Genomic DNA, 23,757 nt, shown 5'->3' on the forward strand with positions numbered 1-23,757 from the left:
CCTCGATCCCTTCAAGCAGCCCCATGATCCTGAGATTTTGCCTCCTTGAGTGATTTTCCAGGTCGTCCACCTTCTCCCTCAATTTCTTCTGGCACTCTGCCATCAACAAAATTTCTGCCAACAACCAGGCCAAACGACCTTTGTGATCAGCAATCGATTCCTCCACGTTCTGGAGTGACGCATTCTGCGCCTCCAGCCTCTGCTCCACTCGATCTAGGGCAGCCCGGATCGGCTCTGCCACCTTAGCCAAGTCTTCTGAGGCTTTCATTCTCTTGCTGGAATTCAGCCATCAAAAACTCCACTAGTTGCTCCGTTGACCGTTGTGTGGGCAATGACACCACAGAGCTTTCCGCCATCTTTTCCCCTGTCGCACCTCGAGAGTCCTCCTGGTCAGACTGTTAGCCTTTGTTTGTTGCACTCCTCGTTTGATAGGCCTTAGATAATCACTAGTTCTTAATGTTCCTACGTTTTCCACCTGCATAAGACCCAGAAAATCAGGCGAAAAGGACCAAAGAATCCAACCTTGGTCAGGAGCCAACTAATGTGCGACCATTCACTCCATGGCCACCGGAAGTCTCAACTCAGTAACCTGTTCCCGTTTTGCTCCCAAGAGCTATACCTTACTCCTTCTTGAAAATATACAATGTTTTGGCCTCAACTGCTTTCTGTGGTAGTGAATTCCACAGGCTCATCAATATTTAGGTGAAGAAATTTCTCCTTGTCTCAGTCCTAAATGGTTTACCCCATATCCTTAGACTGTGACCCCTGGTTCTGGACACCTTGTCGCCTGGAACATCCTTCCTGCATCTACCCTGTCTAACTATTTTAGAATTTTCTACGTTTCAATGAGATCCCCTAGGTTTCTACGAGATTCCCCCTCATTCTTCTAAATTGCAGCAAAATTAATTCTAAAGGATTCAATCTCTCCTCATAAGTCAGTCCCGCCATCCCAGGGACAGTCTGAAAAACATTTGCTACACGCCTTCTATATCATTCCTCAGATATGGGGACCAAAACTACACACAATATTCCAAGTGTGAAGAAAGAACAATACAGCACAGCAACAGGCGTTTTGGCCCTCCAAGCCTGCGCCAATCACATGTTCTTTCTAGACCAACTGCCTATATCCTTCTATACCCCATCTGTTCACGTGCCTATCCAGATAAGTGTTAAAGGTCGCTAACGTATCTGCCTCAACCACCTCACTTGGAGTGCATTCCAGGCCATCACTACCCTCTGTGTAAAAACATTCCCCCGCACATCTTCACTGAACCTTTCCCCCTCACCTTGAACTTGTGCCCCCTTGTCATTTCCGCCCTGGGAAAAAGCCTCCAACTGTTCACCCTATCTACACCCCTAATAATTTTATAGACTTCTATCAGGTTGTCCCTCAGCCTTTGTCTCTCCGTGGAGAACAATCCCAGTTTATTCAATCTCTCCTCATAGTTAATACCCTCCGTACCAGGCAACATCCTGGTAAACCTTTTCTGTACTCTCTCCAAAGCCTCCAAGTCCTTCTGGTAGTGCGGTGACCAGAATTGGACACAGTATTCCAAATGTGGCCTAACATTTAGAATATTGATTCTATATAACAGTAACATAATTTTCGAGTTTTTTTACTCAATACCCCGCCCTATGAAGGCAAGCATGCCATATACTTTCTTTACCACCATTTCCACCTGTGCTGCTACTATAAGGATCTGTGGACCTGCACGCCCAGATCTCTCTGTGTCTCTTATGCTCCTGATGGTTCTGCCATTTATTTTATAGCCCACCTGAATTGGATCTACCAAAATGCATTACCTCGCATTTATCCGGGTTAAATTCCACCTGCCATTTCTCTGCCCAATTTTGCAGCCTATCTATATCCTGTTGTATTCTCCGACAATCTTCATCACTATCCGCAACTCCTGCAATCTTAGTATCATCCGCAAACGTGCTAATCAGATCTGCTACGTTTTCTTCCAAGTCATTTATATATATTACAAAGAACAGAGTTCCCAGAACTAATCCCTGCGGAATACCACTAGTTACAGACCCCCATTCAGAAAAACACCCTTCCACTGCTACCCTCTGTCTTCTATGGCCAAGCCAGTTCTGGATCCATCCAGCTAGTTCACCCCTGACCCCATGTGATCTAATCTTTTGATCGCCTGCCATGAGGGACCTTATTAAATGCTTTGCTAAATTCCATGTAGACAACATCCACAGCCCTTCCCTCGTCAATCATTTTTGTCACATCCTCAAAACATTCAATCAAATTAGTGAGACATGACCTCCTTCATACAAAACCATGCTGTCTGTCGCTAATAAGACCATTCACTTCCAAATGTGCATCGATCCTATCTCTGAGAATCTTTTCCAACAATTTCACTATCACTGACGTCAAGCTCCCTGGCCTATAATTATCCGGATTATCCTTGCAACCCTTCTTAAATAACGTTATAACATTAGCTATCCTCCAATCCTCTGGGATTTCACCTGTGGCCAATAAGGACACAAAGATTTCTGTCATAGGCCCAGCGATTTCATCTCTTTTCTCCTTTAGTAATCTGGGATAGATGCCATCTGGCCCTGGGGATTTGTCTACCTTAATGGTTTTTAACACACCTAACACTTCCTCGTAATAATGACCTGTTCTAAAGGGTCTCACCAAGGCCCTGTATAATTACGGCAAGACATCCCTGCTCCTGTGGCTATGAAGACCAACATATCATTTGCCTTCTTTACTGCTGCACCTGCATGCTTACTTTCAATGATTTGTGTACAAGGACACCCAGGCCTTGTTGCACATTCCCCTCTCTCAATCTATAGATATTCAGATAATAATCTGTCTTCCTGTTTTTGCAAACAAAGTGGATAACCTCACATTTATTCACTTTATACTGCATCTGCCATGAATTTGCCCACTTACTCAACTTGTCCAAAGCACATTGAAGCATCTCTGCATCCTCCTCCCAGCTCACCGTCCCTCTCAGCTTTGTATCATTTGCAAATTTGGAGATATTACAGCTAGTTCCCTCATCTAAATCATTAAAATATAGAGTGAATAGCTGGAGTCCTAGCACAGATATCTGCAGTACCCCACTAGCCACTGACTGTTATTTGGAAAAAGACAATTTTTTTCCTACTCTTTGCTTCCCGTCTGCCAACCAGTTTTCTATCCATCTCAGTACACTACTCCCAATCCCATGCACTTTAATGTTACACGCTAATCTCTTACGTGGGACTTTGTTGAAAGCCTTCTGAAAGTTCAAGTAAACCACATCCACAGGATCCCTATGTCAACTCTACTAGTTACATCCTCTGAAGAATTCCAATAGATTTATTAAGCATGATTCGCCTTCCTAAATCCATGCTGACTCTGTCCGATCCTGCCATTGTTTTCCAAGTGCTTTGCTGTTATATCTTTTTAATGGACTCTTGCATTTTCCCCATTACTGATGTCAGGCTGACTGGTCTATAATTCCTTGATTTCTCTCTACTTCCCTTTTCAAAAAGTGGGGTTACATTAGCTTATCCCCGATCTGTAGAAACTGTTCCAGAGTCCATAGAACCTTGGAAGTTGACCACCAATGCATCCACTATTTCTAGAGCCACTACTTAAGTTCTATGGGCTGTAGATTATCAGGCCCTGAAGATTTATTGACCTTCAGTCCCATCAATTTCCCCAACACCATTTCCCTGCTAAGACAGATTTCCTTCAGTCCCAGTCCTGCCCAGGTGTGACCCATCCAGTTTGGACTCATTCTACCTTCCTCAGAACCGGTCTCAAAATCCCAGGAATCTGAAACTCTTCCCCTCCCACCATCTCTTCAGCCACGTATTCATGTGACATATCCTAATTCTACTCTGACCAACACTGGTAGTAATCCTGAGATCACTACCTTTGAGGTCTTGGTTTTCAACTTACTCCATAACTCCATATATTTGTTTTCAGGACCTCACCCTTTTTTTAAAACCTATGTCATTTGTGCCAATGTGTACCACAACCACTGACCGTTCACCTTCCCCCTTCTGAGACACCCTTAACCCAAGCACTAGGGAGGCAACATAGCAACCTGTAGTTTCAGAAACACCTATCTCATTTATATTTTGATCCCCTATAACTACTGCATTCCCACACTTTTCACTTCTCCCCTATGCAGCAGAGCCAACCATGATGCAACACATTTGGCTGTTGCTGCTTTACCCTGAGAGACCATTATCCCATCAGGATCTAAAGTGGTATATATTTGTTTTCTAGGGGAATGGCCACAGGAGATTCCTCCACTGCCTGGTGGTCACCCATTCCCTTCCTGCCTATGTAGTCTTAGTTTGGGATATTATCACCTCTCTATACGTGACGTGCTATCCACGATACTCTCCACCATGCGGATGATCCGCAGTGTCCCCAGCCGCCACTCCAGCTCTGAAACCTGGGCTTCAGTTAGACACTTCCTGCACGTATGCTGGCCCCAGGTACTGTAAATGTTTGCCGCTCCACACGTAGAGCAGGAGGAGCACACCATGGCTTAGAGCTCTCCAGCCATGACTTATCCCTTTTAAATTAAATCTTTTGGAAGATACTTAAAATCAAATGATATCAATTACTCTCAGGCCCTTTTGCCAGAATATAGCCCTTACAAACTATAGACCACAAATTATAGACCTTACACACTATAAGCGATAAAAATGGTAAAAACTTAGCTGACCATTTCCACTTGCTCCCTGGTACTTTTGAATCCAGATGTCACATTTGGAGCTCCAAACTAGCATTCTGCTATCAGTCTCGCTCTTTCTCAAATTCTTTTATCCTTCTGCTGTGCTCTCTGTCTTGCTCTTTCTCACGCTCCTTTATCCTCCTGGCTCCACCCACCATCTTATTCTTTCTCGTGTTTTTTTATCCACCGGTTCCACTCGTTTCCTTGTTATTCAAACTAGTTAGTGCTCCTGTGACTCTGTTCCTTCATGTTTTATAAGAAAAACTTCAAAGTTGCAATCTTTTGAGCCAGGGTTCCATTCTGGGACTTTCTCGTCCAGTTTAAACATCAAATGGGATCGTAACACTCAACAAAAATATTTGCAGAGAAATTCATTGTATCATTGTGACTTTTATTGTTCAAAAATCTCTGACCTCTCTGGTATAGATATACTGAAGATTGACAATCTGTGGAGGTTCAAATCACTGACCAAACTCCAATTAGACAATAACGTAATTGAAAAAATTGAGGGACTGAAAACGTTGACCAACCTGGTGTGGCTGGGTAAGTGCTGAAGAAATAATCTTAGCCTTTACTTTAGCTATATTTTAGCTTTTAAAAAAATAATATTCAGCCAGGGACATGACAGATCAGTCGTGATCTAATTTGATTTTAGAAAATATTTTATTGAGGAATTTAGAATTTTAATAATTTTAAACATAAGCCCCCCCCCCCCCCCCAGTAACATACCCCAGCCAACATGGCTTACACAAACAGTACCACCTTCCCTAGCCCCCCTTCCACTGGTCCTCCTGTCCTTCCCCCACCCCCTTGCTGACAGCCTAATGTTGTGATCTAATTAAAGGGCAAAACAGGCTTGTGTCAAGAAATAGAATCATAGAATTTACAATGCAGAAAGAGGCTATTCGGCCCATTGAGTCTGCACCAGCCCTTGGAAAGAGCACCACACTTAAGCCCACACCTCCACCCTATCATCCTTACCTCACCTAAACCTTTTGGACACTAAGGGCAATTTATCATGGCCAATCCACCTAACCTGCACATCTTTGGACTGTGGGAGGAAACCCACACAGACACGGGGGGAACGTGCAGACTCCGCACAGACAATGACCCAAGCCAGAAATCGAACCTGGGACCCTGGAGTTGTGAAGCAACTGTGCTAACCACTGTGCTGCCGTGATGCCTTAGCTTTCTACCTGTTTCTATGAATCAAGACAACTGCTCCACTTCCTGCTAGAATGTGTCCTCCAAAGTGAGAAGCCAAACAATGCTCAGGTTCATGCAAAAAGATCACTTGGGTAAGAAGGGCATCCTTTAAAGCAAACCACAGAATTATGCTTTCTGAGAGAAAAGGAGGAAAATTTAGAAGAAAAACATCATTTTAAATTTTTTTTACTTTGATTATTGGCGTTTGTTGCTTTCTCAAATGATACAGATGCAAGCAGGTTGCAAAATCAAAGATGAAAAGCAATCCTGCTGGTTAACAATGTGTGGATCTGTTACTATCTAAATTCACACACGATAAATAGCTGGACAAGGCACTGGAAAGCTGACACTGTACACAATGGAGAGAAAAAAGCATAATTGGAAAAAAATCAAATGCCAGATTTTTTTTTGTTCTTTTAGATTTGTCCTTTAATAACATTGAGATGATTGAAGGCGTGGATGAACTGGTTAAGCTGGAAGATCTCAGTCTGTACAGTAACAGAATTACCAATCTTGAAAATATGAATTCATTAGTAAACCTGCAAATCTTCTCTATTGGAAAAAATCACATCAGTAAGCTGGAAACTGTAAGTAATTTGATTTAAGTGGAGATCATCATTTCCTTCCACCACTTGCAGAGTTCTTCTTTATTATCAATGTTTTCTGTGCAGTTAGCTATATTACGATAATTTGTTTTTAAAAAAAATATTTTTATTCAAGCTTTTGACATCTTAACATTTGAAACACACAAGCAAAACCAGCACAAACCCCCACCCCCCGATACCCTCAACCAAATTCCCCAATATGCCCACCTCCTCCCACTTAGCAGTTAACCAGCTCCTTGAAATGTATTACAAACAAACCCCATCTCTTGAGGAACCCCTCACTCGCCCCCTCAAAGCAAATTTCACAGTTTCCAAATTGAAAAACTCCTTTAGAGCCCCCAGTCACACCAAGGCACATGGTGGAGAAACTGACCCATTGTGAGCAATCAAGGCTAAAACATCTACCCCCGCTCCCATCTACAACCTGAAAAGTCAATCTCAGCTCTAAATCCAAATGCAAGACCGCTGCTGAAGATCAACATCCAAAATTTCTCCAACAAATGGCATGGCCAGAATATATGTACGAAATTGGCTGGGCCCCTCCCACACCGTTCACAAGTATCCTCCACCCCCACAAACAATCAGCTCACCCTCAAATTTGTCCGGTGCGCTCTATGTTCCACCTTTAGTTGTATTAGCCCCAGCCTCGTGCATGAGGTTGAGGCATTCACCCTCCGCAGCACCTCACACCACAGCCCCTCCTCCAGTGTGAACCCCGGCTCCTCCTCCCACTTAGCCTTAACCCCCCCCCGAGATGCCATATCCCCATCCAAAATCCTCCTATAGATCGCCAAGGTGACCCCCTCCTGCAATTCATTACCGACAGCACATCCTCCAGCAACAAGTAGGGCGGTGCCATGGGAAAAGTCGGGGGAACTTTTTCGTGAAATCCTGTACCTGCACATTCCTAAAAACATCCCCCCATGGCACGCAAATTCTCCCCCAACTCCTCCAAACTCCCCTTCTAAAAATACGTTCATTGCCATCACCCCTCACTCCTCCCAACCCCGAAACCTAGCATCCATCCTCCGTGGCTCAAATCCATGGTTCCCTCGGAGAGGCATCAACTTCGACCCCGCCCCAACCTAAAGTGCTGTCGAAATTGCCTCCATATTTTCAGCGTGGCCACCATCTCCGGACTCCCCGAATATTTCCCTGGGGCAAACTGGAGCGGCACCATTGCTAGCGCACAACCCTGACCCTTTACAAGAGCCTACCTCCATTTTCATTCACAAAGCCTCCAACTCCCTGCTCCAGCCCCGCACCTTCTGAGTGTTCGTCGGCCAATAATATTACAACAGGTTTGGAAGGGCCAGGCCCCTGACTGTAATAATTTTGTTCTTCCAGATTATCTACCTAAGAAGATTTAAGAGGTTGCGCACAGTGAACCTGGCTGGCAATCCTATCTGTGAAAATGAGCGTTATAGCATGTACATTCCTGCCTACCTGCCTAACCTGATGTACTTGGATTTCAGATTGATAGATAAGACGACAGTAAGTGTTTAATAGCAGTGGATCAGGGGTTGGAATTGATGTAATAATATGCTTCTTGATTACAGTTAAGGACATAATGCATATTTTGCACCCAACTTTGTAGGATTAGAGAATTATTGAAACAAAATTAACTGTAACTAAATATCCTGAATGGGGCAGCACGGTGCAGTGGCACAGTGGTTAGCACTTCTTCCACACAGCACCAGGGACCCGGGTTCAACTCTGGCTTGGGTGACTGTGTGGAGTTTGTACATTCTCCCCGTGTCTACGTGGATTACCTCCGGGTGCTCCAGTTTCCTCCCACAGTCCAAAGATGTGCAGGTTAAGTGGATTGTCCTTTAGTGTCTAGGAATGTACAGATTAGATGGGGTTACGGGAATAGGGTTGGCGCAGACTCGATGGGCTGAATGGCCTTCTTCTGCACTGCAGATATTTTATGTTTTATTTAATGCAGTGTATGGAAAGTTTCAGGTATATACATCCATCCATGAATCCCAATCTTTTTTTCTCACGAAAGAAAACAAACATTTTGAAGCCCTCTGGTTTTCAAAATTTCCATTGCTAACCATTTAATGAATATTTTTAAAAAACAAATAGTCTAACTTCACAAGTATTACTAATTTGCATTATTCAGGTTTCTTTGTGTTGTGAGCATGTTGTAAATTGTCATAGGGTGTTGGTTACAGTTTGGTAGGTTTGAAGAAGTCTCGGGTAGCACGATGGCCCAGTGATTAGCACTGCTGCCTCACGGCACTAAGGACCCAGGTTCAATCCCGGCCGCGGGTCACTGTCAGTGTAGAGTTTGCACATTTTCTCCGTGTCTGCATGGGTCTCACCCCCACAACCCACAGATGTGCAGGGTAGGTGGATTGGCCACGCTAAATTGCTCCTTAATCGGGAAAAAAAAGAATTGGGTATTCTAAATTTATTATTAAAAAAGATTTGAAGAAGTTTTAATAGTTATACGTGGGTTAACCATCTCTTAGAACTATATACACATATACAGCAAAGGGTACAAGCTAGGAGCAGTCTCCATGCTGCTGGTACACACAGTTCTGTCCAACGCCACACTGACCCCTAGGTGTGAGTCATGTGTTCTCTTACATCACTGTGTGGGTGGTACTATATCCCCCCCCCCCCTTCAAGCCCTTGCATTCAAAGGTTCAGGTGGCCTGATGGTTTCATAACCCTTCCAACATCTTATTTGCACACTTGTCGGAGGAGGGGTATGTTCTGTCACTGTTGATTTTTTTCTGTAGGCTTAGAGGCTGTTCTCAATTTAGTGTATTTTCATTGTTTTCTTGCATTCTTTTGTATTGAACCACACTTGGTCAGTTCAGGTATTGAGCTGGTTATTTCTTGCAGGGTGGGTGAAAGTTGTATTCATCTCTTTGTCATTTTGTTTGCTTCTTCTGTTGTGTGGATTGTGGAGATGTCCTCTGTGGCAGAGGATAAGCATTCCTCTGTCTAGAATGAGGTTTAGTGTTACGCTCACTTCTGCATTTTGCTGCAAGGTTCCAGCTTTGGCATGCTGGCATGCAGCATATGTTTGGTGTTTGTAGTGTTGACCTGTTGTACCCTCTTCGAGGCAGGAGGTTGAAGGTCATCAGGCTGCTGATCACTCTCTTTTCCATCCTCCGTTGGAAGAATGGCGATTATCTACTGAGTGGCTGGCTGGTCTGACCATTGAAGGTTTTCCAGCACCTTTAACGAGAATGGACAACCCTGCTGCACAATAGAACATAGAGCATAGAACATAGAACATTACAGCGCAGTACAGGCCCTTCAGTCCTCGATGTTGCGCCGACCTGTGAAACCACTCTAAAGCCCATTTACACTATTCCCTTATCGTCCATATGTCTATCCAATGACCATTTGAATACCCTTAGTGTTGGCGAGTCCACCACTGTTGCAGGCAGGGCATTCCACACCCTTACTACTCTCTGAGTAAAGAACCTACCTCTGACGTCTGTCTTATATCTATCTCCCCTCAATTTAAAGCTATGTCCCCTCGTGCTAGACATCACCATCCGAGGAAAAAGGCTCTCACTGTCCACCCTATCCAATCCTCTGATCATCTTGTATGCCTCAATTAAGTCACCTCTTAACCTTCTTCTCTCTAACGAAAACAGCCTCAAGTCCCTCAGCCTTTCCTCATAAGATCTTCCCTCCATACCAGGCAACATTCTGGTAAATCTCCTCTGCACCCTTTCCAATGCTTCCACATCCTTCCTATAATGCGGTGACCAGAATTGCACGCAATACTCTAAATGCGGCCGCACCAGAGTTTTGTACAGCTGCAACATGACTTCATGGCTCCGAAACTCAATCCCTCGACCAATAATAGCTAACACACCGTACACCTTCTTAACAACCCTCTCAACCTGAGTGGCAACTTTCAGGGATCTATGTACATGGACACCGAGATCTCTCTGCTCATCCACACTGCCAAGAATCTTACCATTAGCCCAGTACTCAGTCTTCCTGTTATTCCTTCCAAAATGAATCACCTCACACTTTTCTTCATTAAACTCCATTTGCCACCTCTCAGCCCAGCTCTGCAGCTTATCTATGTCCCTCTGTAACTTGTAACATCCTTCCGCACTGTCCACAACTCCACCGACTTTAGTGTCATCTGCAAATTTACTCAATGAGAGACCATTCTGTCTGGACACTTTTTTTATTTGAATAGTCAGAAACGTATAATTTTGCTTCGTTAACGACAGTGGTTGTCTTGCATCACAGCTGTTATGAGGAAATATGAGGCTCTGCACCAGGGAGAGAGAGGCTGGTTGTAGAAGATCTACAACCATCTGGAAGATGGAAGCTGGAAGATCTGTTTTGCACCAGACCTTAGTGGTTCCAGGATTATCCCAACAGTAGAGGGTACAAGCTAGGAGCTGTCTCCAAGCTGCTGGTACACACAGTTCTGTCCAACACCACACTGACCCCTAGGTGTGAGTCATGTGTTCTCTTACATCACTGTGTGGGTGGTACTATATTCAATCGCACGTTATCCCAAATGTGCTTGACCCTTAGCTTACAAGAAATATTTAAAACTCTGAGTTTTTGCCATTTTTCCCCCTGACCACCTCCTCTCCTAAGTCCCCAAAGAGGTGCTTGTTGAGTGAATTTGACATTCTGAATTCTCCCTCAGTGTACCCGAACAGGCGCCGTAGTGCGGCTACTAGGGGATTTTCAGAGTAACTTCATTGCAGTGTTAATGTAAGCCTACTTGTGACACTAATAAAGATTATTATTATTTGCATTGAATCCTTGCTGAGATGTGATTTTAACTATGGCAGCAATTCTCCAGTATCTTAAACTAATGGCTATTTTACATATTGTTACAATCACTGTAGAGACTGAAAACTTGTAAAAAGTCAAATGAATTTCCCAGTGACCTCCAAAGAGGGCTGAATTCTCCTGCTCCACCTGCCATGAGAACGAGAACGCCACGGGCGAGCCGCGTACAATGGAGAACTCCATTGACTTCAGGCGGAATTCTCTGGTCGCGGACAGATGTGGCCGGAGAATCCCACCCAAAGTGCTATACAAGAGTTCACATTTTTTTAAACTTTTACTGTAACAAACAAACAAAAATCAACATTGACTAACATCAATTAATTGGCAATCAATACATTAAATTCCAGAAAAATCTGCGCCACGTTTTCTTCTTTATCCAATTCCTCGAATAGGGACTCTATCCTCACTAGCACTCCAATTGGTGATTGACCACAAAACCAGTCCTATTTTTCTGGCTGGCATATAGCAGCATCTGCTTTCAGTCTTTCTCCAAATCTGACTGCCGCTGAGAGTCTCTGAGCCTGGACACTGCTTCCTTCTTTTGTCCCAGTAGTGAAGCTTGCATCATACTTTGAATACATGTCAATTTGAGTGCCTGGCTCCATGATGAGCAGGTCCCATGGGTTTGTCTCCTGAAAAATTCAGCATGAGGTTTCGTGGGCATTTCGCCAAATGATTTTATTTTACCGTGAATTAAAGGAGACAGTTTAAAACACAATCTAATGGCCAGTATTCATAACTATATATGAGCTTAAACTGTAAATGTTTACAGCCCATTTAGTTGTAGGAGCTACCTCAGACAAGCCCAACCTACAGGCTACATGTAATAAATACAAACACTTTCTTCACATTCAAATGCTTTGTCAACACTCAGATTTCAGGGCCGCCAAGCACAATTTCATCCAGGTCCAATTGATAATTTGATGTGGCGATGCCGGCACAGGACTGGGGTGGGCACTGTAAGAAGTCTCACAACACCAGGTTAAAGTCCAACAGGTTTATTTGAAATCACAAGCTTTCGGAACGCTGCTCCTTCACCTGATGAAAGCTTGTGATTTCAAATAAACCTGTTGGACTTTTACCTGGTGTTGTGAGACTTCTTACAATTTATAATAATAATAATAATAGTTCTTTTTCAGAAGAGGAAAAAGTCTCCCCAATGTCCTAGTTGGTCAAACCTCTGAATAAATTAACCACCTAGAAACAAATGGCTCTCTCAGGTTCCATCTTTGGACTGCACTGTATTAGCTGATCTCAGCAACAGCATTGATAGAACACTGCAGTTGGCCTCAATGCCTTTGATTAAGAAGGAATGAAATATACCAGAGTACCAGCTGTGGTATAATAACCTCTACCATAATAAATAAGTAAATTATGTTTTCAATACACCATCACTATTGCAGCAAGACAGAGAAAGGATGTAGAATATTAAAGATATGACATACTGTGCTTGTGGATCGTGCAATGTGGATAAACAGGTTAAAATCTGTCATCCAGAATTGCAGACGTCAGCCATGTCTCTGTGGAGTGGTGCCACTCACAAGGGAGCAGAGAATGTCATCCTGTACATTCTAGGTGTCAGCTATTGCACAGTTGGTAGCTTCATTGCCCCTGGGTCAGATGGTTGTGAGTTCAAGCTCCACTCCAGAGACTTGGGCACAAAGTCTCAGCTGACACTCCAGTGAAGTGCTGAAGAAGTGGTTGCACTCTCAGAGGTGTTATCTTTTGAATATGCTCACTTAGGTCCCCATTTGCTCTCTGATGGATATAAAAGACTCAAACCATTATTTCAAAGAAGAGCAGAAGAGTTCTCCCCAGTGTCTTGGCAAATATTTATCTCTTAACCAACATCACAAAAGCAAATTACCTGGTAATTATTATATTGTTGTTTTGAGGACCTTGCTGTGTACAAATTGGCTTCCACATTCCCAGCATTACAACAGTAATTTTTGTCTAAAGTGTTTTAAGACATCCTGAGATGGTTAAAAAGTTTGACTTAAATGCAGATTTTTAATTTTGAGACATCTAGTTTCACAATGCATTGGCAGAGAACTGGAAGCAATTACCTATCACATATGCTGGACATTAATGGTAATGACTCAAAGAGGTCAAAGAAATTGGAAGGTTTGCAAAAACCATGAATTGCGAAATTTCTATTTGTTAAAGAAAGAAATGGCTTTAGAAATGCATCGTAGTGCTGTTGCGAATTTGGTGTACCAAGAAGATGTGACATTTAAGAAGCACGAGAGGATTAGGTTGCAAGAAGAGGAACTGGCTTTACATAAGGTAAGCAAACCTCATGTATTATAAATTAAGCAGTGCAATCAGCAAATGATTCTTCATGCAAATTTTTTTTGAGCACAGGTTCAGTTCTTTGTAATGGTTACTTTATTTTAGATAAATTTTTGGATCAACTCGTATTGTTCAAGAAGGCATTATAATTAGCCTCAAAGGCCAGAGGTCGGGGAGGGTGTCGGCAGTGAAGGGATTCATGAAGCGCACGGGGGGGGGTGGACCTGTGGAGGTTTGGGAGGCCGAGGGCGAAGGAGTTTTCGTACTTCTCACATGTGCACAGGGTGTACTCTCGGATTGATTTTTTTGTGGTAGGTAAGACGCTAGTGGCGGGGTGGTGGACTCTGGGGACTCGCCGTTCATGGTGTCAGACCATGCGCCACATTGGGTGGATGTGCAAGTGGACCGTGGGGCGTGCCCAGCACCCGCAGTGGACGTAGGGTTGCTGGGAGATGAGGAGGTATGTGAGTGGGTGAGAGCCGCCATTCGGGGGTATGTGGAATTCAATGACACAGGGGAGGTCTCGGCCACCACGCTGTGGGAGGTACTCAAAGTAGTGATTGGGGGGAGTTCATATCTATCTGGGCGCATAGGGAGAAGGAGGAGCAAGCAGAAATGGCAAGGCTATGAGACTTTGCGGGTGGACAGGAGGTATTCGGTGCCCCCAGTTGCAGGATTATTGATGCAGAGGCAGAAGCTCCAGATGGAGTTTGGGCTGGTGCCCATGGGAAAGGCAGTAGGGCATTTGCGGAGGGCCAGAGAGGCGATGTACGAGCACGGGGAGAAGACTAGTAGGATGCTGGCCTGCCAACTCAGGAAGCATGAGGCGGTAACGGGATGTTGGAAGGGTGAAAGACGGTAGGGGAGGAGTGATACTTGACCCGGTGGGGGTAAACAGGGTCTTTGAGGAGTTTTACAGGAGGCTTTATATATTGGAGCCCCCGACCAGGGGGGAGGGGAATGCAGTGATTCCTGGACGGGTTGGAGTTCCCCAAGGTGGAGGAGGACTTGGTAGAAGGGTTGGAAGCATCCATTAGACTGGTGGAGGTGATGGAGGGCATGGGCGCGATGCAGGCGGGGAAGGCCCCGGGCCCCGATGGTTTTCCGGTGAAATTTTATAAAAAATGTTTGGGTGACCTGGGGCCCCTGATTGTCAGGGCATCCAATGAGGTGAGGGAGAAGGGGCAGCTCCCCGCCACGTTATCGCAGGCCTCAATATCTTTAATTTTGAAGAGGGATAAGGATCCAGAGCAGTGTGGGTCCTACTGCCTGATATCACTGCTGAATGTGGACGCTAAGTTGTTGGCTAAGAACTTGGTCTCACGGATTGAAGACTGTGTTCCGGAGTGATAGGGGAAGACCAGGCGGGGTTTGTTAAGAGGAGGCATCTGTCGGCTAACATTAGGCATCTGTTGAATGTTATAATGTTGCCGTGGGAGGGGCGGAATGTGGAGGTGGTGGTCGCTATGGATGCAGAGAAGGCCTTTGATCGAGTAAATGGGAATATTTGTGGGAGGTACTGGGGCATTTTGGGTTCGGGCAGGGGTTTGTGAACTGAGCCCGGCTGTTGTATCAGGTGCCGACGGCATGTTTCAGGACGAATCGGGTGAGCTTGTGGTAATTTAGGCTGTATCGTGGGACTGTAACTGGGTAGCAAACATAGCAATCATAAGGAAGTGGATAGTGGGTGAGAGGTCGATATGAGAGCGGATCGAGGCAGCCTCTTATAAGGGCACTAGCTTGGGGCCACTGTTTTTGTTTAAAAAATAATTTTTATTAAAGGTTTTCATAAAATATCAATAACAAAATGAGAAAGAAAAAAGAACCCAACAGGGTTAAGTACAAAACACAATCTAAAAAAGCAACCCCCCAAACCCCTCCCACCCTGTACATAAATAATAAATTAACATTAACATCCCGACTTAACACAACAGGTGTATACACCCTCTCAGACCCTCCAGTGTAAATAACATAAACAAAAATAAAGTAAACCCCCCCCCCCCCCGCGAGCTGCTGCTGCCATTGACCAATGTCTATCGTTCTGCCAGAAAGTCAAAGAACGGTTGCCACCGCCTAAAGAACCCTTGTACTGACCCTCTCAAGGCGAATTTCACCCTCTCCGATTTAATGAACCCTGCCATATCGCTGATCCAGGATTCCACGCTTGGGGGCCTCGCATCTTTCCACTGAAGGAGAATCCTTCGCTGGGCTACCAGGGACGCAAAGGCCAGAATTCCGGCCTCTTTCGCCTCCTGCACTCCCGGCTCCTCTGCCACCCCAAATATTGCGAGCCCCCAGCCCGGTCTGACCCTGGATCCTACCACCCTCGACACCGTCCTCGCTATGCCCTTCCAAAATTCCTCCAGCGCTAGGCATGCCCAGAACATATGGGTGTGATTTGCTGGGCTCCCTGAGCACCTAACACACCTGTCCTCACCCCCAAAGAACCGGCTTATCCTTGTCCCGGTCATGTGTGCCCTGTGCAGCACCTTAAACTGTATGAGGCTGAGCCTCGCGCACGAAGAGGAAGAATTCACCCTCCCTAGGGCATCTGCCCACGTCCCCTCTTCGATCTCCTCTCCCAACTCCTCCTCCCACTTACCTTTCAACTCCACCACCGAGGCCTCCTCCTCCTCCTGCATCACCTGGTAAGTTTCTGACATCTTCCCCACTCCCACCCACCCCCCCGAGAGCACCCTGTCCTGTACTGCCTGTGGCAGTAGCCGCGGGAATTCCACCACCTGCCGTCTGGCAAACGCCCTTACCTGAAGGTGTTCCCCGGGGGGGAACCCATACTTCTCCTCCAGCTCACCCAAGCTCGCGAACTTCCTGTCCACAAGCAGGTCCCCCAACTTTCATATCCCTGCCCTGTGCCACCCCAAAAACCCTCCACCTGTTCTTCCTGGGGAGAACCGGTGGTTCCCCCATAATGGGGTCCCGCCGCGGCCCCAACTTCCCCCCCATGCCGCCTCCACTGCCCCCAAATTTTGAGGGCCGCCACCACCACCGGGCTCGTGGTATACCTCCTTGGAGGGAGCGGCAGCGGCGCCGTTGCCAGCGCCCCCAGATTCGTACCCACACAGGACGCCGTCTCCAGCCTCTTCCATGCAGCCCCCTCCATCACCCACTTGCGCACCATCGTCGCATTGGCGGCCCAGTAGTACCCACAAAGGTTGGGCAGCGCCAGCCCCCCCCCCTATCTCTACTCCGCTCCAGGAACACCCTTCTCACCCTCGGAGTCCCTCGCGCCCACACAAACCCCATTATACTCCTGTTTACCCGCCTGAAAAACGCCTTCGGGATAAACACGGAGAGGCACTGGAACAGGAACAAAAACCTTGGGAGCACCGTCATTTTGATTGACTGTACCCTACCCGCCAAGGACAGCGGCACGCGTCCCACCTCTTGAACTCCTCCTCCATTTGCTCCACCAGCCTTGTAAAGTTAAGCCAATGCAGGGCCCCCCAGCTCCTGGCCACCTGGACCCCCAAATATCTGAAGCTCCTCTCCGCCCTTTTTAGTGGGAGGTCACCAATCCCCCTCTTCTGGTCCCCCAGCTGAACTACGAACAGCTCGCTCTTCCCCATATTGAGCTTGTACCCCGAAAAGTCCCCGAATTCCCTAAGGATCCTCATTACCTCTGGCATTCCTCCCACCGGGTCCGCCACATACAGCAGCAGGTCGTCCGCATAAAGCAACACCCTATGCTCCTCCCCACCCCGCACCAACCCCCTCCAGTTCCTCGACTCAGTGCCATAGCCAGGGGTTCAATCGCCAGTGCCAAGAGCAGGGGGGACAGGGGACACCCCTGTCTCATCCCTCGGTGCAACCGAAAGTACTCGGACCTCCTCCTATTTGTGGCCACACTCGCCATCGGGACCTCATACAACAGCCTAACCCACCTGACAAATCCCTCCCCAAACCCGAACCTCTTCAGCACCTCCCACAGGTACTCCCACTCTACCCTATCGAATGCTTTCTCAGCGTCCATCGCCACCACTATCTCCGCCTCCCCCTCCCTCGCCGGCATCATGATAACGTTCAAAAGCCTCCGCATATTCGCGTTCAACTGTCTCCCCTTCACAAACCCCGTCTGGTCTTCATGGATGATCTGCGGCACACTATCCTCAATCCTCGTGGCTAAGACCTTCGCCAGCACCTTGGCATCTACATTTAACAAGGAAATCGGTCTGTAAGACCCACATTGCAGGGGGTTCTTGTCCCGCTTCAGGATCAAGGAGATCAGTGCCCTGGACATCGTCGGAGGTAAAGCCCCCCCCTCCCTTGCCTCATTAAAGGTCCTAACTAACAGCGGGCCCAACAGGTCCATATATTTCTTATAGAACTCGACCTATAGAAACTGTCCGGCCCCGGTGCCTTCCCCGCCTGCGTGCTTCCTATCCCTTTGATCAGCTCCTCCAGCCCAATCGGGGCCCCCAGTCCCGCCACAAGTCCCTCTTCCACCTTTGGAAACCTCAATTTGTCCAGAAAAAGGCCCATCCCTCCCTCCTCCCGTGGGGGCTCGGATCGGTATAATTCCTCGTAGAAGTCCCTGAAGACCCCATTGATGCCAACCCCACTACGCACCACGCTCCCTCCCCTGTCCTTAACTCCCCCGATCTCCCTAGCTGCATCCCGCTTCCGAAGCTGATGCGCCAACATCCGGCTTGCGTTTTCCCCATACTCGTAGACCGCCCCCTGGGCCTTCCTCCACTGCACCTCCGCCTTCCTGGTGGTCACCAGGTCGAATTCGGCCTGGAGGTTGCGCCTCTTCCTCAACAATCCTTCCTCAGGCTCTTCCCCATACCTCCTGTCTACCCTCACCATCTCCCCCACCAGCCTCTCCCTCTCCTCCCCCGCTCCGCTCCTTGTGGGCCCTAATGGCGATCAGCTCTCCCCTCACCACCGCCTTCAGTGCCTCCCATACCATCCCCACTCGGACCTACCCGTTGTCGTTGGTCTCCAAGTACCTCTCTATACTTCCTCGGACCCGCTCGCTCACCTCCTCGTCTGCCAACAGCCCCACCTCCAAGCACCACAGCGGGCGCTGGTCCCTCTCATCCCCCATCTCCAAGTCCACCCAATGCGGGGCGTGGTCCGAAATGGCTATTGCCGAATACTCGGTATCCTCTACTCTCGCTATCAGCGCCCTACTCAAAATGAAAAAGTTGATTCGGGAATAAGCCTTATGGACATGTGAGAAGAATGAAAATTCCCTTGCCCCCGGCCTTGCAAATCTCCAAGGGTCCACCCCTCCCATTTGGTCCATAAATCCCCTCAACACTCTAGCTGCTGCCGGCTTCCTACCGTCCTAGACCTGGAGCGATCCAGTGCCGGATCCAACACCGTGTTAAAGTCTCCCCCCATTATCAGGCCCCCCACTTCCAAGTCTGGGATCCGACCCAACATACGCCGCATAAAACCCGCATCGTCCCAGTTCGGAGCATACACATTGATCAGTACCACCCTCTCTCCCTGCAATTACCACTTACCATTATGTACCTACCGCCATTATCTGCCACAATGCTCGACGCCTCGAATGACACCTTCTTTCCCACCAAGATCGCCACCCCTCGATTTTTGGCATCTAGCCCCGAGTGAAACATCTGACCTACCCACCCTTTCCTCAATCTTACCTAGTCTGCCACCTTCAGGTGTGTCTCCTGGAGCATAACCACATCCGCCTTGAGCCCCTTCAGGTGCGCGAACACGCGGGCCCGCTTAACCGGCCCATTCAGTCCCCTTACATTCCAGGTTATCAGCCGGATCAGGGGGCTACCCACCCCCCTCCCCCGCCGACTAGCCATGACCCCTCCTCGGCCAGCCACGCGCCCGCACCCCACACTCGGCCCGTTCCCCACAGCGGCATACCCCAGTCTCAAACCCTCGGAAACCCCCCCCCCCCCACTCGCTCCAGCTCCTCCTTGACCTTAGCAGCAGCAACTCGATTCCCCCCGTTCTAAGCGCGGGAAACAATCCTTGCTCCCCCCCCCACCCCCCCAGTCTGCGGCACGGGAAAAAAGCCCGCGCTCTCCACCTACCAGGCCCCGCCACCAACCAAAATGGTGCCCAACCCGCCCCATCCATCCTCCCCGACCCGAAAGAGAAAAACACAGAAAAAGAAACCCGCTAGTCTGTCCCCTATGTATAAGTCCCTGACTGCTAGCGTCCCCCCGTCCGGTCTCCATTTTTTAAATGTGGCATCAAGCATGGCTAGTGGGAATCTGTGGTTTTCGCAGATGGGGCCATGGGGAACATCCCAGTTAATCCGAAATGCTGCCTCATTTGGTTCCATGTTTTCAGAGTGGCCACCACCACTGGTCAGGATGTGTACTTTGTTGGGGGAATGGGAGTGTTCCCGTGGTGTGGGCTTGCAGGGCCTTACCCATTCAGAGTTTGACTCTCGTATCCATCCCCTCACCCCCTTGGCTGTGGCTGCCCAGTGATAATACTGTAGGTCGGCCGGGCCTGACCACCCATGTTTTTACTCATTTGCAGTGTTGTCTTGGGGATTCTTGGGTTCCTGCCCATCCACACAAACGCACTGGTCATTTTGTCCACTTTGTGGAAATAGGACTTAGGGATGAAGATCGGTATGGATCTGAACAGAAAGAGGAACCTCGGGGGTATGTTCATTTTGATCGTCTGCACCCTCCCCGCCAGGGAGAGTGGGAGCATGTCTCATTTCTGTAGGTCCTTTTTAACTTACTCCACCATGCTGGCCAGATTCCACTTGTAGATCTGTGTCATCATGGGCTACTTGGATCCCCAGGTAGTGGAGTTTGTTTTGGGCTAGTTTGAATGATAGACCCTCCAGCTCTGCCCTCCCCCATTAGGGATCACCTGGAATGCCTCGCTCCTGCCCAGGTTGAGTTTGAAAAGGCTCTGAACTCTTCCAGCAGTTGCGTGATTGCTTTCAGGCCGAGATGTACAGGAGCAGGTCATCCACATAGAGCGATACTCTTTGCTCTCTGCCCCCTCTTTGGATGCCCTTCCAGCTTTTTTGCACCTTCCGAGCGATTGCCATGGGTTCAATTGCCAGTGCAAACATGAGTGGGGACAGCAGGCATCCCTGCCGGTGTCTCTGTGCAACTGGAAGTATTCGGAGCTGGTGGTGTTGCTCCGACCGCTCGCCTTAGGGGCGTTGTACAGGAGTTTCACCCACGAGGTGAATCCTGTCCCCAGCCCAAACTGCTCCAGTACCTCCTATGAGGTACTTGCATTCGACTCTGTTCAAGGCCTTTTCTGCGTCCAGGGGATGATCACCTCTGGTGTTCTCTCCCCGGATGGGATCATCACCTCTGGTGTTCTCTCCCCGGATGGGATCATTATAACATTCAGCAGCCACCTGATGTTCGCAGTTAGCTACCTACCCTTGACAAAGCCCATCTAGTCCTCTGCGACCACCTCTGATACGCAGGACTTTCGCTAGTATCTTTGCGTCTCCATTGAGTAGCGAAATGGCCTGTAAGGTCCACATTCTGTCTTGTCCTTATCCTTTTTGGATATCAGCAATATTGTGACCTGTGTTAGTGTAGGAGGCAGGGTGCCCTAGCTAGTGAGTCTGCGAACATGTCCCATAGGTGTGGGACTGGGGCTGGTGTGAATTTCTTTATAGAAGTCCGCTGGGAACCCATCGGGTCCCGGTTCCTTCCCCGCCTGCATGGAGCTGATACTCTCCATGATCTCTCTCAGTCCTATCGGTGCTTCCAGCTCCCCCACGACTGGAATGTCCAGTCCATCGAGGAACCATTTCATCCTCCCATCCCCGTCGAGGGGTTCGGAAGTGTACAATCCTTGGTAATAGGTCTCGAAAGCTCGGTTGACCTCTTTTTGCTCAGTTACCAGACTGCCTCTGCTATCCTTCTTGTGGCTGCCTGCTTTCTCAGCTGGTGAGCCAGCAGGCGGCCAGCCTTTTCCCTGTGTTCGTAGACGGTCCCCCATGTCTGGCGGAGTTGGTGCACTGCTTTCCTGGTGGATAGCAGGTTAAAGTCCATCTGTAGCTTTTTCCTCTCCGCCAGAAACTCTATGGTCGGGGCCTTGGAGTACTTTCTGTCGACCTCCAGAATGGAGTCGAACAGTTGTTGCTTGGCCACCTTCTCCTCCTTGTCTCTACGTGCCTTGTAGGGTATAATCTCTTCCCTAATCGCCACCTTCAGTGCTTCCCAGAGCGTGGAAGATGAGACCTCCTCGCTCTGGTTATTTGTGATGTACTCGCCTATGGCTATGATATTTACCAGCAGAAGACCTTATGGGCCAGTAGGTCTGTGTCCAACCTCCACGTGGGGCACTGGGCATGGCCCGTCTCCGACCTCACATTCACATAATGTGGAGCGTGGTCGGAGATAACTATTGTGGAATATTCCACTCTTACTATTCCTGGAGACACCGATTTCCCCACTGCAAAGAAGTCTATTCTTGAGTATACTTTGTGGACCGGTGAAAAGAACGAGAATTCCTTCTCACCGGGGTGTAGGAACCTCGAAGGGTCTACTGCCTCCATCTGCTCCAAGAATGTTCCGAGCTCCATAGCCATGTCCTTTTCCCCGGTCAACCAGCGGGTTCTGTATATAGTGTGGTAAACCACTGTTGCACCTGTATTAGGTGATGTAAGGTAGGACCTGTACTACAGGTTCGCCGGTAGTCCCTGCCTGCTGGCTCTGCCCAGGAGGCGGAGTATAAATATGCGTGTCCTCCATTCAGCAGCCATTTCGCCAGCTGCTGTGGGAGGCCACACATCTTAGAGCAATAAAGCCTCCGTTGTATCCAACTCTAGTCTTTGTTCAATTGATCGTGCCTCACATAGTTACATGGTTACACCATGATCAGTTGGTACGTATCAGCGTCAGAGATTTCCACCATGTCTTTTTTATAAAATATCTGTCGTCCCAGTTGGCCACATACACATTTACCAGGACTACCAGTGCCCTGTCCAGGACACCGCTGACCATGACGTACCATACCCCTTGGTCCATAACCGTCCTTGTCGCTGTGAATCTCGTCCTCCTGTTAACCAGTATGGCTACTCCCCTAGCCCTCGTCCCATAGCATGTATGGTATGTCCGTTCCACCCAGCCTTTTCATACCCGCAGTCAGTCCTTCTCCCTCGGGTGTGTCTCCTGCAGGAGACACACCCATGTCGGCCTTCAAACTGCTTAGGTGGGCGAAGACTCTGGATCTTTTCACTGGGCTGTTAAGTCCCCTGACATTCCAGGTGATAATCCTGTGGGGGTGTTTCTGTCCCCCCACTCCTGCCGGATAAACCATACTTACCTGGTGGACGTGCCCTGTCTAACCTCTCATTTGCTTTCCCCTGTCCTCGCTTACTCCTGCGCAGCCTTCCCCTTACTTTCAGAGCGAGGCAGCACAGTCCCACGCAAACATGCTCACAGTCCAATGTCTTTGATTTTCCCTCTCACAGTCTTTCTCTGTCTCGCATCCAGGGAAAGATACGGACTGGGGCAGGGGACGTGGTGTCGGAGCTGGGGAAGATAATCGAGGCATTTAGGGATTATTATAAGGACTTGTACATGGCGGACCCGGGGGGTGAAGAGGGGGACAAAGGACGGTTCTTAGATGAACTGGAGTTCCCACAGTTGGAGGAAGAGAAGAGGCAGGCGCTAGAGGAGCCCCTGGGGCTGAGGGAGATATTGGACACTATCAGGGGTGTGAAATCGGGGAAGGCCCAGGGGCCCGTTGGCTACCCGGCGGAATTTTGGAAGAAGTTTGGAAGAAGACAGATCTGGCACCACATCTCTTGGGAGCGTTTAATGAGGCGGTGGAGGGACTTCCGGTTGCGGCGATGCTCAGCTAAGCCGCACGTTTCGGTGGCTCCAGCTTTGACGGACCTTCGGGCTCTTTTTGAGAGCCCCAACGGGAAATTTTCGCGACAAAACCCGGTGTGGGGTGATGCAACAGGGAGTCCCCCTCCAGTGTGCAAGAAAAAGATCGGCGGCGGTGGCCAGATCACGGAGGATCCTCGAGGGCAGCGGCAGAGGAAAGAAAGAAACAAGATGGCGTCGGAGGGAGCCCAGGCGACATGGGGACTGGGCCAGGATGAATTTCTCAGACGGTGTGTGGAGGTGTTAAAAAAGGAGGTGCTGGCCCCGATGTTACATGCAATCGAGGGGCTTAAAGAGACACAAAAGGCT

General features: G+C 48.2%; 1 protein-coding gene across 3 annotated transcripts in view; it reads left to right on the plus strand.

The window, feature by feature from the left end:
* The window catches only part of drc3 (dynein regulatory complex subunit 3), a 108,047-nt gene that overhangs the window by 9,751 nt on the left and 74,539 nt on the right, over positions 1-23,757 (plus strand). For 2 of the 3 annotated variants that reach the window (XM_072481074.1, XM_072481073.1), the window contains 4 exons: positions 5,130-5,246; positions 6,330-6,496; positions 7,862-8,008; positions 13,481-13,600. In XM_072481074.1, the coding sequence (XP_072337175.1) occupies positions 5,130-5,246; positions 6,330-6,496; positions 7,862-8,008; positions 13,481-13,600 (551 nt within the window). The remainder of the gene's footprint in view (positions 1-5,129; positions 5,247-6,329; positions 6,497-7,861; positions 8,009-13,480; positions 13,601-23,757) is intronic. The other variant, XM_072481075.1, reaches the window with a different exon arrangement.

This window comes from Scyliorhinus torazame, chromosome 17, assembly GCF_047496885.1.
Source record: "Scyliorhinus torazame isolate Kashiwa2021f chromosome 17, sScyTor2.1, whole genome shotgun sequence".
Taxonomy (NCBI): Eukaryota; Metazoa; Chordata; class Chondrichthyes; order Carcharhiniformes; family Scyliorhinidae; genus Scyliorhinus; species Scyliorhinus torazame.